Here is a 13,056-nt window from a genome sequence, read left to right as displayed (position 1 = left end):
GAACAACTCGGAATGACCACCATTGCTTCTACATAATTTTGTCTACGGATTTGAGCACTTTACATGAGAAGGACGTGCTGTGTTCTATAGGTTTTATTATTTTATTTGCATTTTATTGGTAAATGAGAAAGAAATACTGTATTCTATAGGAGTTATTTATTTTATTCACACTTAATAACAAAAGCGTATTTGTAATTGCAACAAATGTTTAATACTGTACTTGTTGTAAGTGTATTCTATGTATGCCTGGCATTAGCTGGTGCAAGCCTGGGTGCTTTTGATTTTTCAACCTTCTGTACTTTAGTGAATTTATTTTATGTCTGCGACCTTTGATGCAACTGCGATCAAATTTAGCACCAGGCTTTTTGTGAATTGCTATATATTATGCAATATGCTTTTTTCATATATTTTCAGAAAATTGTGACAATTTTTTTGATAGCTGTGGTTGTAAACATAAGCTCCTTTATGGCTGAAGTCTGTCGTTAAACCCCATTAATAAATCCTTAATAAGTAAAAAAAAATGACACACAACAACAGGAGTTGGCATTAAAATTGGTCAAATTTACTTTTGACATCTAATTGAATGCTCTGGACCATGAAACAGTACCGGATACGGGGTACCGACACTCACTGTAGGAAGAGGAGAATCCTCTCCACCCACAGAAGCATCCAGGTGGACAAATAACACTTCTCTGATGAGACATAGCAAAGGAAAACATTCAAAGTAAAATAATTAAAAAATAAATAAAAAGAATATGAAAAATAGGATGAACAGAGTAAGGGAAAGTGTGGGGGGGGAGGGGATAGGTAAAAGTTTGGGGATGGTAAGGAAAACAAAGGAAATTAGCTGAAAGGAAAATATGAATACCCAAATCTGCCAGACTGCACTTCCATGTCCTTGGAAATTCACAAATGACAAATGTTGCAATCTGGCAAACCCTAATAAATGACACTAAGCTATAAAACATAATAATCAACAAGTGGCAATCAGAATTTCCTAAAGGGGCCATTCTCAACTTAGCTTCAGAGTTTAAAATAGTTTCAGACTTACAGACAGTCTTACACTTCACATTTTACTGTATTAAGTCAGTTTTTCCATTTCAGATTTTAAAACTAAAATAGTGTGCAGAAGGGTTAAAAGGAATATCCACCTGGCGAACACCCCTTACTGTCCACCTTGATTGTCACTATTACTTAAATATTCTTGGTTTGGATGAATTTCAGATTGGAATGGACAAAACATTAAAGAGTTCATTTATTAACATTATTTATTGAGAAGATAATACTTTCACAATTTGTGGGCCACAATAGGAGTGACGCTTCAATGAATTCAGGCAGTGTTTCAACAAGAAATGGGTGTTTCTAGCTACTTTGGGGCAGAAAGTTTTAATTTTGACAAATATTTCCATTAACACTTAACTGGCATGGTCAGATCTCATGCGAGTGCGCCATCCCACCCTGTCCCCCCATTTTTGACGAGGAGATCCGTTCTGCAAATGTACCTAATATAATGTTTAAATATTTAAAAAAATACTGTTTCAGCTTTATAAAATAAAATAAATTTTAAAAAACAATGTTATTAACGCTTTTGAAGGTAAAAATCGTCAGTTAAGTGGTTAAATAGCAGAGACAAGCAGTGGTGAATCGCCCATTAGGCAAATGAGGCAGGTGCCTAGTGGTGACTACTTCCCGGGGGTGGCACTCAGATATTGGTTTAATTATTTTCAGGCCAAAATGTTTTAAAAACAAATTTTGAAAGCAACAAGGAAGCCCCTGTAAAATGTGCTTCTTAGTAAGTAGGCAAAATGTACATAATTAAAAATACAATGAAATGTCATAGCTTATGGCTTGTTTTATTATTGTACTGGCAATGGCCAAAATAGGCTTATAAACTAATAATGAAAATACACGCCTGGAGACAAAGCAAAACATTCCACATTTTTTCCTGTTCAAATGTGTAATTTGATCTGATGCTGTGGTTCTCAAATATGTCCTAAAGCAATTTTAAGGATTCATGTTCTCCATGTCTCTGTATAATCGCATAAGATAATCAGTATATGTGGACACTTATATAACATAGAGAGCCATCAGTTAATACACCTGAGCTTTTGCTAGGCTGTCTGAAAACATGCACTGCTAGTGGTGCCCAGTAACAGACAAAAAGCACTCTTTTCATGTAAGAATAAAATATGACCTTTCGTTTTTTTTAAACATTTCAGGTACTTGAAGATGGCATAGGACAGCAACAAGCTACTGTCAGAGAACTGAATGTATTTAGTGGAGAGGTTGCTGAGCAGTCCTCGCCTGCTGATTCTGCTCATATTAGGGATCATCTGGATACCTTGAATGTACGGTGGAATACAATAAACAGAAAGCTAAATGAGAGAAGGCAAAGGTGAGTACATTAAAGCAAGAAAATGTAGAATTGTCTGGGTAAAGGTTTCTCATGTAACCCCAACAGGTCAGCAGTAAACTCCTCAGTCATACACAGATCCCCACTGCCCACAGAGATAACTGGAAATATGCCTCACTCTGTTTCACCCATATTGTGCATGGTACCAGCTGTGTGGCAGTATTAATGTCATATACGTATACAAAACAGAATGACTTTTGTTTTCAGTGCTAACAATATTATATACAAATCTGCTGCATACCCACAGAGATACATGTTGACAATGTGACTGACCTGTTAAGGTAACTTTAGGTCTGGACATGAGAATCCTTGACCAAAGGCTTTGTATACCCACTGGGTTTGCTCAGTTTGTTATGGGAACATGCGTGTAATCATTGTCTTTGTAATAAGGGTTCCTTAAACCAAAGTGAGGGTGCAAATCTTGGCCTGATATTTTGATTTGGTTTCACTCTCTTGTTGCATTGTGCTCTGTAATGGGGTACTTCAAGGCTGCCTTGGATGCTTTCCTGTGGATTCATACTCTGAGCAAACATTTCACTGTTTATTAAATGTGATTTTTGTATTGAATCAGATTCTAAGTTTTGGTAATTCTTCAATGGATAGGGCAAACCATGCAGTGCCAGTGTGTTTCTATGCAGGTAAAAATATTTGTGATGGAATTTATTTAGGAACCTATTTATGAACATGGTGCAAAAGAAGCATTATTGGGGTGATTTATATACAGGATGCTCAGGTGTCTGTTAATTGTTGCTGGCAACCGTAAGATGAATATTACTACACATCTGGTCAGAGTGCGTCCTCTTTATGCTTGTGACTCTGATCACATATGCAAATTCACTTGAAGGCTGGGTATGAACTTCCTGAATAGATTATGCACAAAATGAAAAATAGAAAAAAATAGATAGTATACAATACATAAAGGAAAAAATGCGCAAAAAAAAAAAGATTTGTTTTAATAATAAATGGTTTTTAGGATTTTTTTCCTCTGCATTGCTCTTCACTATCCCAATCATGAGAGTGTGACAGTTTTCATAGGACAGGGGTACATAAATAACCTTGAAGCTGTAATAAGTTTATTTCAAAACAACAAGGTGCTTCAAGAATAATGGTGTCCCCATTAATATTTATGAATTACAGACATTATATTGTATTCTGGAGAAATTGCTAGATACTATACATTTCCTTCTTATTTTGAAGTACACTATATTATATTAACCCATTCATTACTAAAACCTGTCCAAAGCCTTTACTTGACAGCATCGTAACATCTGTTATATAACAAGATGAACGACAATATATCAGAGGTAAAGCAATTAATATTTGGTGCCCTTTTCTCAATATACTGTACAAGTTCTCAAGTTTAATTATGGTAACTGGACAGGCCTAGCTCTTCATATAGTCATGACACTTAACTGTACTAATTGGTGCTACTTATGGATTATTTTACTCAAGTGTAATATTGGCTCAAACATAAATAGGTTAAACGTGTATTTTAGCTCAAGGATGTAAGAAGTATGGTTGAATGGATACAGTAATTATCTGTATAAGTATCTGTACCACTTTAAGGAGCCCCAGTGTATATTTTTACATTTGATGCGACTAGTAAGAAACATCCACTGGTCAGCTGCTGTAAAATAATCTTACAGCAGCTGCCAATCTCAGAGGGTCCTCCTGGCCCCTTTGCTTCATTTTATTTTCTCCCAGTGCCCGCCATGCATCCAAACACAGCTGATTAGGCTGTCTGGTGGCCAACCCCACCCCTTGGCTGCAGAAATTAGCAATATAAAAGTAGCAGTCTTTACCTTTCCCATGTACGCCTTCTGGCTGCAGAGAGGAGCCATGGTAGTATTATCTTCAAATGGTCTGATATATATCGGTCATGGATGGTCTAATTGATGGTCATTAAACAAATTTTAATATATATTAATAAATATATTTTAATAAATATGTGTATGATGTTTTAATTAGATGTTCTTAACTTAATTCAAAAAATGTTTTTTGTAAATAAAATATATATACTAGCCAATTAAGGGAGGTATTCAATTAGCTCTGGCAATTTCGGAGCTATCATATATACCCCACTGTGCATTCAATTGCAGGCCATTTTTTGCCCATTTTTAAGGCATTTTTGACAATGCTTTTCACTTCTTTCTTTTTTTGAATAGACATTGGTGGTCATTCCAAGTTGTTAGCTCGTTGCCGATTTTCGCTATACTGCGATTAGTCGCTTAATGCGCATGCGCAAGGTTCGCAGAGCGCATGCGCTTAGTTATTTTACACAAAAGTTAGGTATTTTACTCACGGCATAACGAGGCATTTTCATAGTTCTGGTGATCGTACTGTGATTGACAGGAAGTGGGTGTTTCTGGGCAGAAACTTGCCGTTTTCTGGGCGTGTGCGAAAAAACGCTGGTGTTTCTAGGAAAAACGTGGGAGTGTCTGAAGAAACGGGGGAGTGTCTGGGTGAACGCTGAGTGTGTTTGTGACGTCAAACCAGGAACGAAACTGACTGAACTGATCGCAATGGCTGAGTAAGTCTGGAGCTACTCAGAAACTGCTAAGAGATTTCTATTCGCAATTGTGCTAATCTTTTGTTCGTAATTCTGCTAAGCTAAGATACACTCCCAGTGGGCGGCATGTGCAATGCTGCTAAAAGCAGCTAGCGAGCGAACAACTCGGAATGAGGGCCATTGCCTTAAAATCAGTGAAAACAGCTTGCTTTTTTACCGGTGCAGGTGCAAAAACATGTGGATTCGCCAATCCACATGTTTCTCTCTCCTGCCGCACATTTTGCCTAGGCGAAAAACCGGCCCAGCTATTGCATGGGACAAATCACCATTCACCCTAAAAAAAAATATAGCGCAAAACTGGCACTAATTGAATACCCCTCTAAAAATCTGGTTAAATCCGAAACACAGCAAAATACATATATTAAAGAAAAATAAAAAACCCTGCAGCACAGAGCAATTGTGAAAGGTCAAACAATAAATAGTGACAGTAGATGAGGCACACCAAAAATTGTAGTTAAACAGAGACGACATACTGTAATAAAACCAAATAGTAAATGTAGGACATGTATCAAAACAGTTTTGACGGTAGTCAAACAGTGAACTGGAAAAAATTCCAGGCTAGATTTACTCCAAATAAAATAATTTAACCTGTTCACCCACTAACTACATATTTACCATTTAAACTGATTGGTTTTTTTTACAAGGAGGAACGCAGCACCACACAAATTTCTCAAACTCACGACTTTTTCCTATTTGCACTCATGTCAGGGGCAAACACAGGATTTAGTCAGGGGGGTTTCCATAGGGGTGTGTGTGGGTGTGTATATATATATATACATACAGGTTGAGTATCCCATATCCAAATATTCCGAAATACGGAATATTCCGAAATACAGACTTTTTTTAGTGAGAGTGAGATAGTGAAATCTTTGTTTTTTGATGGCTCAATGTACACAAACTTTGTTTAATACAAAAAGTTATTAAAAATATTGTATTAAATGACCTTCAGACTGTGTGTATAAGGTGTATATGAAACATAAATGAATTGTGTGAATATACACACACTTTGTTTAATGCACAAAGTTACAAAAAATATTGGCTAAAATGACCTTCAGGTTGTGTGTATAAGGTGTATATGTGACATAAATGCATTCTGTGCTTAGATTTAGGTCCCAACACCATGATATCTCATTATGGTATGCAATTATTCCAAAATACGTAAAAATCCGATATCCAAAATACCTCTGGTCCCAAGCATTTTGGATAAGGGATACTCAACCTGTATATATATATATATATATATATATATATACACACACACACACATACACACACACACACACACACACACGCACACACACACACGTATATAGTGAAAAAAGAAAACAACTGCACACACATAATGTCCTCTCCAGAGAGTACTCAACACATAATGTCAATTTGTATAGGTAAAGGAATACGCACATCCAATTTTTATGCAAGAAAAGCAATCCTTTAAATAAATTTCCACGTAAAGTGCAGTTTCAGCCAAAAGAGATCGTAGCTGTGGGCATGTTCATCAAATCAAGCAAGTACTTCGTCATAATATACTCATCAAATTCAGCGTCATAATCCACTGTACATCAGCCTCCATAAACATATATAGTAAACATAAACATATGTACTATATACATGTATAGCACTCACATTCGTATATACATACACACATAAACACACATGCATACATACATACATACATACATACACAAGCACACATACACATAACTAACATACATACATAACTACAAATACATACATATACAAAAACCTAATATACAGTATACATACTGTATATTTTATGCGTACCACAAGCCTTGGGGCTGGGAGGCAGGAGCAGCCTGTCATGACTGTGAGGACGGAGGGAGCTGCTGTAGCTGAGCATGTGCAGCCAGGAGCTCCCTCCGGACATTCTCTACGCAGAGAGCTACACATAGCTAGCTCTCTGCTGCCTGCTCTAGCAGCTCCGTGGTCGCAATCGCGATCGTGGCTTTAAGCAGTGTCTCCGTCTCAAGAATAAACAATTTGGCTCACCAGGAGGGGTTTCCAGGTACTCGGTAACCCCCCCCCCCCCCCCGCGCGTGCGCCACTGCATGTATATATCTTCTAGTTTTTTTGTTTATTATTATCCTTTCTTTTTAATATTTTTATTTCATTCATTTTTTGTTTATTCATCTACTTCCATTTTATTATTTCCCTGCATAGTACCACGTGCATGCTTCTGAGATATATGTAATGAGTCAGTATTATCTGATACAATATCTGTCATACTAAAACATTTGAACTCAATTAAAGTAGTTTAAATTTACATTGTGTGCATCCTTATACTTTACCAATTGATTAATTGTTAATGTGCTATTCTTTTCAGATTAAGGGTGTTATTCAGGTTTTGCTTTTTTTTTTCAAACCAAAAAAGTGAATGAATGGGCAAAACCATGTTGCACTACAAGTAGGACAAATGTAACATGTGCAGAGAGATTTAGATTTAAGTGGAGTATATTGTTTCTGTGCATTGTAAATACTGGCTGCTTAATTTCTACACTGCAATTTATATTTTAGTTTTAACACTCCCTACTCAAATCTAAATCTTTCTGCATGCTACATCTGCACCTGTAGTGCAACATGGTTTTGCCCAATTGCAAACTTTTTTGGTTTGCTAACAACCCTGAATAAGTTAGATCTAACAGTAAATGTGCTATTGAGACATTCCAACTTTAGACAACTACATTGGCTATAGACCAGTGGCGGATTTTGCCTACACACCAGGTAAAATCCGCTACCTCAGCACAGAGTATGCACTGGCTTTACTATGATTGGCAATGACTTCCTATTGGAAGTCTTACCTGCCAGTCAGAGACACTACAAGCAATCCCATTGGGAGGTGTTTCCTCCCTTTGGGACTTCCATACCGGGCAGCGATTAGCAGAGAGCTTACTTCCTGTAGGAAGCCACTCTCTGCCTTTTGGGCAACCCTAGCCAGCTTCTATGGGCTGCAGCTGATGCATTCCATAGAAGCTGGGGGTTTGTGCATGTGCAGTACTGTCACCACTACTGTACATGCATCAGTCATGGAATCTGTGAACTACATTGTACAGATGTCAGGACCCAGCCGGTGGCAGGGACAAGGGACCCTGCAGCGGGGTCAAGGGAGGATGGACCCAGCAGCATGACCAGCGTTAACCCCCCTACACCAAGGTAGGAGCTGCCATTGGTATACACTATACATAAAAACACTATATTGAGTGTGGAATGTGCTAAAAACCGCCTAACTTAATCTGTTCTCTATTGTGTAAGAAGAACAGTTGCTGCACACCTCCAGTTACGCTATTGAAGAAACAAATTAAGCATGAAAACAAAGCAATAATAGTGAGATTTAAAACTATAATACTAAAAGTTTTCATCTTTATAAGTCCCTGGTAGACATTTATTGAGTCCAGATACCACTAGGGAGACCGTTGCTGGAAGACGAACACCACCATTTCAGAGGTATGTATCTAGGAGTATGTTAGTGCTCAGGGTGCAGGAGGGAGGGTGTTTAGGGTTAGGCACAAGGGAGGGTTAGGGTTAGGCACTAGAGGGGATAGCCCTAGCCACCACCCCCTGAGAGTTAGCCTTACCCGCCACCCCTGGAGGATTAGGGTATGGGAGTGGTGGGGGGTGGATGGGTAATAATACTTACCCTTTCTGTTGTCGGGATCATCAATGTCAGGATGCCAGTGTCAGTCATGTGACCACTGGCATCCCGACAAGCGGGATAGCATACCCAACCTGTTTATACAGGGTTACTAGAAAAGAAATATAAACTTTTAACATTTTATATATACCAAAATATTATTGATATAGTCAAAATACTTACATGGATATATAGTATATCTCAGTAAGTTGCTATGACTAAGTTACAAATGTTCTATGTTTGGAAGTGCAGGAATAAGAAATAAATCACAGCTGGAATGAAAGTTTTTACCACTGCAGCTGTTCGTGACATTAGCCTTGCCAGAGCGGCCGTCATGTAAGCAAAATGTCTGCTACACTGGTAGATAAGGACTCGTGTGTGCTAGAATTAGCGAAAACAAACTCTGCTACCATTGGATATGGATCTTCTCCTCACTGGCACATGGAGGTTCAAAATGATCAGGATCAATATCTGCCTTGTGATTGGATTGGGGATATATCAAAGACAGAGTGTATGTTCCTCCACTTCCTGTAAGTGTAAATGATCTGAAGCAACGCATCACAGCAACTGTTGCGAGTGTTTATGAGGACATGCTCCAGTGTGTTTTGGAATGAATTGGATTATCATATTGATATCTTTGACAAAAGGCTCACACAAAGAACATTTGTAACTTAGTCATGGAAGCATACAGACATACAGATGTAGCCATGCTCATTGTGGCTACATCTTGCTGCAATAGTGCCTTGACTGCATGCATGCCTGGGGCACGGGTGCATCTTGGATGCGCACGCGCCCCATTCGCATGAATGGGAGCAGCAAATGCCGTGCCAGGTGTGCTCGTTTAGCGCAGATGTAGCCACAATGAGCTTGGCTACAGCTGTATACTACATATCCATGTAAGTATTTTGACTTTGGGGCTAATTCAAATTTATTTGGACTTGATGTCACTGCTGCTTCCTTGGTAGGACTGTATGGTAACGCAGCTGGAGGTGACTATTACAAGCAGATGCCTCCTGCTCCGGTAATGATCCAACCTGCATCCTAGGATGCAGCATCAGATCACTGAAACACCATGGTGACACGCAAGCCACCCGTCGCAAACGCTAGGAAATCTCCGGAGATCCCTGGACTCTACCTACCCCATAAATGCCGGCAGCACATATCCATAGCTACCCCCTCCCCGCCCCCAGATGGTAGCAGACTGTCCCACCCACGCAGAAAGTTTCCTGAGCATGCACAAAGTACCGATAATCAGTACTTTTTATTGTAACCCTACATATATTATAAACTGTGTGTGTGTGTGTGTGTGTGTGTGTGTGTGTGTGTGTGTGTGTGTGTGTGTACCATACGGGTATGTAGTCAATATGAGAACATGTTGATAGTCATAATGTTGTCACCACAATGTCAACAATTATGATGTTGACATTGTTAAAATGTCGTCAGGCAACATGTTGACATTCTCAGAATAATAATAATAATAATAGAAAACCAGGTTTAGTTAGAATCTTGCCGCCCAACAAGGTACTCTTTTTTTTAACTTGACACAATATGGGAGAGATCTGTGCTTTAGTTCCCCTGCCATGTGTAGATGTTTGTGTGTGTACTGTTTAAGTCATTGTGTGGTAATAAGAGAAAATATACTATGGAGGCACATAATTTGAAAGAGGAGATTTGCTTCTTTCAAGCAAGGAAAACAGGACTATTTATGCTACCAACCAAACCGTGTATAACCAGCATTTTGGTTCACCGCCCCTTTGTCTGTATGAGAGTGTCTTGTTACAGAACCGTTCCACCTTCACAGTCACAAGTAGAGATGAAATTGAAATATGTGTGCTTCAGCAATGCTTGTGTATACTCAACTCTAGAGTATGCACAATGGGAAATCAGAAATCATGTAACAACTCTGCACAAACAAGTGCTTATTTGACTTTGTATCAGTATATTGGTCTCTAGTTTTCAGATTTTAGCACCATAGAAAAAAAGTACTGTATGTATTATTTTTTATCTCTTTGAAAATTTTGCCATAGTGTAACCATCGGTGGGTTTTAGTGGGAAAATGCAGCATACTTACTCATATTTATAGGAATCTGTCTCATATAGGAGCATATTTATTATAATATGTAGCCAGTACCCAATATTAAGAATCCTCATCACTTATATCACAGCGCTAAGGATTAATTTCACTGAAAAATATTGGCCCTCATTCCGAGTTGTTCGCTCGCAAGCTGCTTTTAGCAGCTTTACACACGCTAAGCCGCCGCCCTCTGGGAGTGAATCTTAGCATAGTAAAATTGCGAACGAAAGATTCTCAAAATTGCGATTACACACCTCTTAGCAGTTTCTGAGTAGCTTCAAACTTACTCGGCATCTGCGATCAGTTCAGTGCTTGTCGTTCCTGGTTTGACGTCACAAACACACCCAGCGTTCACCCAGACACTCCTCCGTTTCTCCAGCCACTCCTGCGTTTTTCCCAGAAACTGTAGCGTTTTTTCGCACACCCCCATAAAACGGCCTGTTTCCGCCCAGAAACACCCACTTCCTGTCAATCACATTACAATCACCAGAACGAAGAAAAAACCGTGAGTAAAATTCCTAACTGCATAGCAAATTTACTTGGCGCAGTCGCACTGCGGACATTGCGCATGCGCATTCGCGACTAATCGCTCCGTTGCGGAAAAAAATAACGAGCGATCAACTCGGAATGACCCCCATTATTTTAAATCTCTAGAGAACATCCCTGCAATCAGTAAGATAGCTTACTGTGCAAGTGCAGCTTTCCAGCTGCACATGCACAATGCAGAAAAGGCAGTGATGCATATTGGGAGCTCCTGCTTTCTACTGAAGAGGGATCATAAGATCCCTCAACGACAGGGGTGCCACATTGCAGTTAATGGGCTGATGCCATTTAAATGTGGCATTATTATTATTTATTTATTTATTTATTTATTTACATAGCACCACAAGCATACTGCAGCGCCTAACAAAGGGGGTCATTCTGACCCGATCGCATGTTGCTGTTTTTCACAGCATAGAGATCGGGTCAGAACTGCGCATGTGCCGGTACTGCAGTGCGCCTGCGCATGGCCACCTGTTGCTGTGCTATGATTGCCTCTGCCTGATTGACAGGCAGAGGCGGTCAATGGGCAGGAGGGGGCAAAACAGTGGCGTTTGGCTGCCATTTCGTGGGCGCGGTCCGGCCAATGCAGCATGGCCGGACCTTGCGGGGAGTGGCCCGCAGTGGCTGTGTGACGTCACACGCAGCCACTGTGGGCCGAGGAGCGATAAGTAGCTCCCGGCCAGCACACTAAAGCTGCGCTGGTCGGGAGCTACTCTTGAAGTGCAAAGGCATCACCGCTGTGCGATGCCTTTGCACTTCTGCGGGGGGGGGGGCAGCACTGACATGTGGGGTGGACTAGCCCTGTGCTGGGCGTCCCCCCGCATGTCTGAGTTCATGATCGTAGCTGTGCTAAATTTAGCACAGCTACGATCAACTTGAAATGACCCCCAAAGTACATTAACAAATTAGCAAACAAAAAAAATAGAGACTTATGGTAAAAGACAAAGTAGGACAAGTATATGGTATATTAACATTTCTGCATCAGGGTACAGGACACTGAAATAATCCTCATGGTGGCAGTAACCGAGGGTTAGCTGCAAATGTAGGGAGTATGGAGGAGAAAACAGTCTAAGAGAGGGAAAAGCACATGAGGGGAGAGGGTCCTGCTCATGAGAGCTTACATTCTAAAGGAAAGGTGCATACAGACAGAGGTGACACAGATGAGGTAGAAGTAAGCCCTTGCATGCAAGATCTGCAAAGCTTCAGTATGCAAGTCTTGCAAATTAATGTTGCCTATAGAAAACTATGGAGACAGATGATGTAAGGGCTGGCTGCCAGAAATATGGAAATAATGGCTACCTTTACAGAAGGATTCAAGTACAGCACAATGTATTCAGATGAACATACAGTATGCTATGTACCACTACAGGTGCTGTGGCTTTAGAATATGATGGTAATATTTTTGCCAGTGAAGTTTTTAGTCATTTTTATTTGTGAGCATTACTGTGGGAAAAAAAATATTTCAAAGACACCAATTACCAACAGTGCCTTTGGAAACCTAGGGAATGTTGGTAGTAGAGATGTGCAGTGGGCATTTTACGTGTTTTGTGTTTTGGATTCGGGTCCGCGGTCGTGTTTTGGATTCAGACGCATTTTGGCAAAACCACCCTTTCGGATTTTTGGCGGATTCGGATACGTTTTGGATTCGGGTGTTTATTTTTTTTTTAAAACACCTCAAAAACAGCTAAAATCATAGAATTTGGGGGTAATTTTGTTCTTATAGTATCATTGACCTCAATAACCATAATTTCCACTCATTTCCAGTCTATTCTGAACACCTCACAATATTATTTTTAGTCCTAAAATTT

The 13,056-nt window shown here is 39.7% G+C and overlaps 1 protein-coding gene across 12 annotated transcripts in view; it reads left to right on the top strand.

Annotated features, from left to right (window-relative positions):
- Positions 1-13,056, top strand: part of DMD (dystrophin) — a 3,641,189-nt gene that overhangs the window by 2,104,799 nt on the left and 1,523,334 nt on the right. For all 12 annotated transcript variants that reach the window (XR_010221499.1, XM_063953479.1, XM_063953476.1 and 9 more), the window contains one exon: positions 2,220-2,395. Coding sequence is in view for 11 of the 12 variants with exons in the window: in XM_063953479.1 (XP_063809549.1) it covers positions 2,220-2,395 (176 nt within the window). In the remaining variant the exon portion in view is untranslated. The remainder of the gene's footprint in view (positions 1-2,219; positions 2,396-13,056) is intronic.

This window comes from Pseudophryne corroboree, chromosome 2, assembly GCF_028390025.1.
Source record: "Pseudophryne corroboree isolate aPseCor3 chromosome 2, aPseCor3.hap2, whole genome shotgun sequence".
In the NCBI taxonomy this organism is placed as follows: domain Eukaryota; kingdom Metazoa; phylum Chordata; class Amphibia; order Anura; family Myobatrachidae; genus Pseudophryne; species Pseudophryne corroboree.
This window is presented reverse-complemented; position numbering and strand designations above follow the sequence as displayed.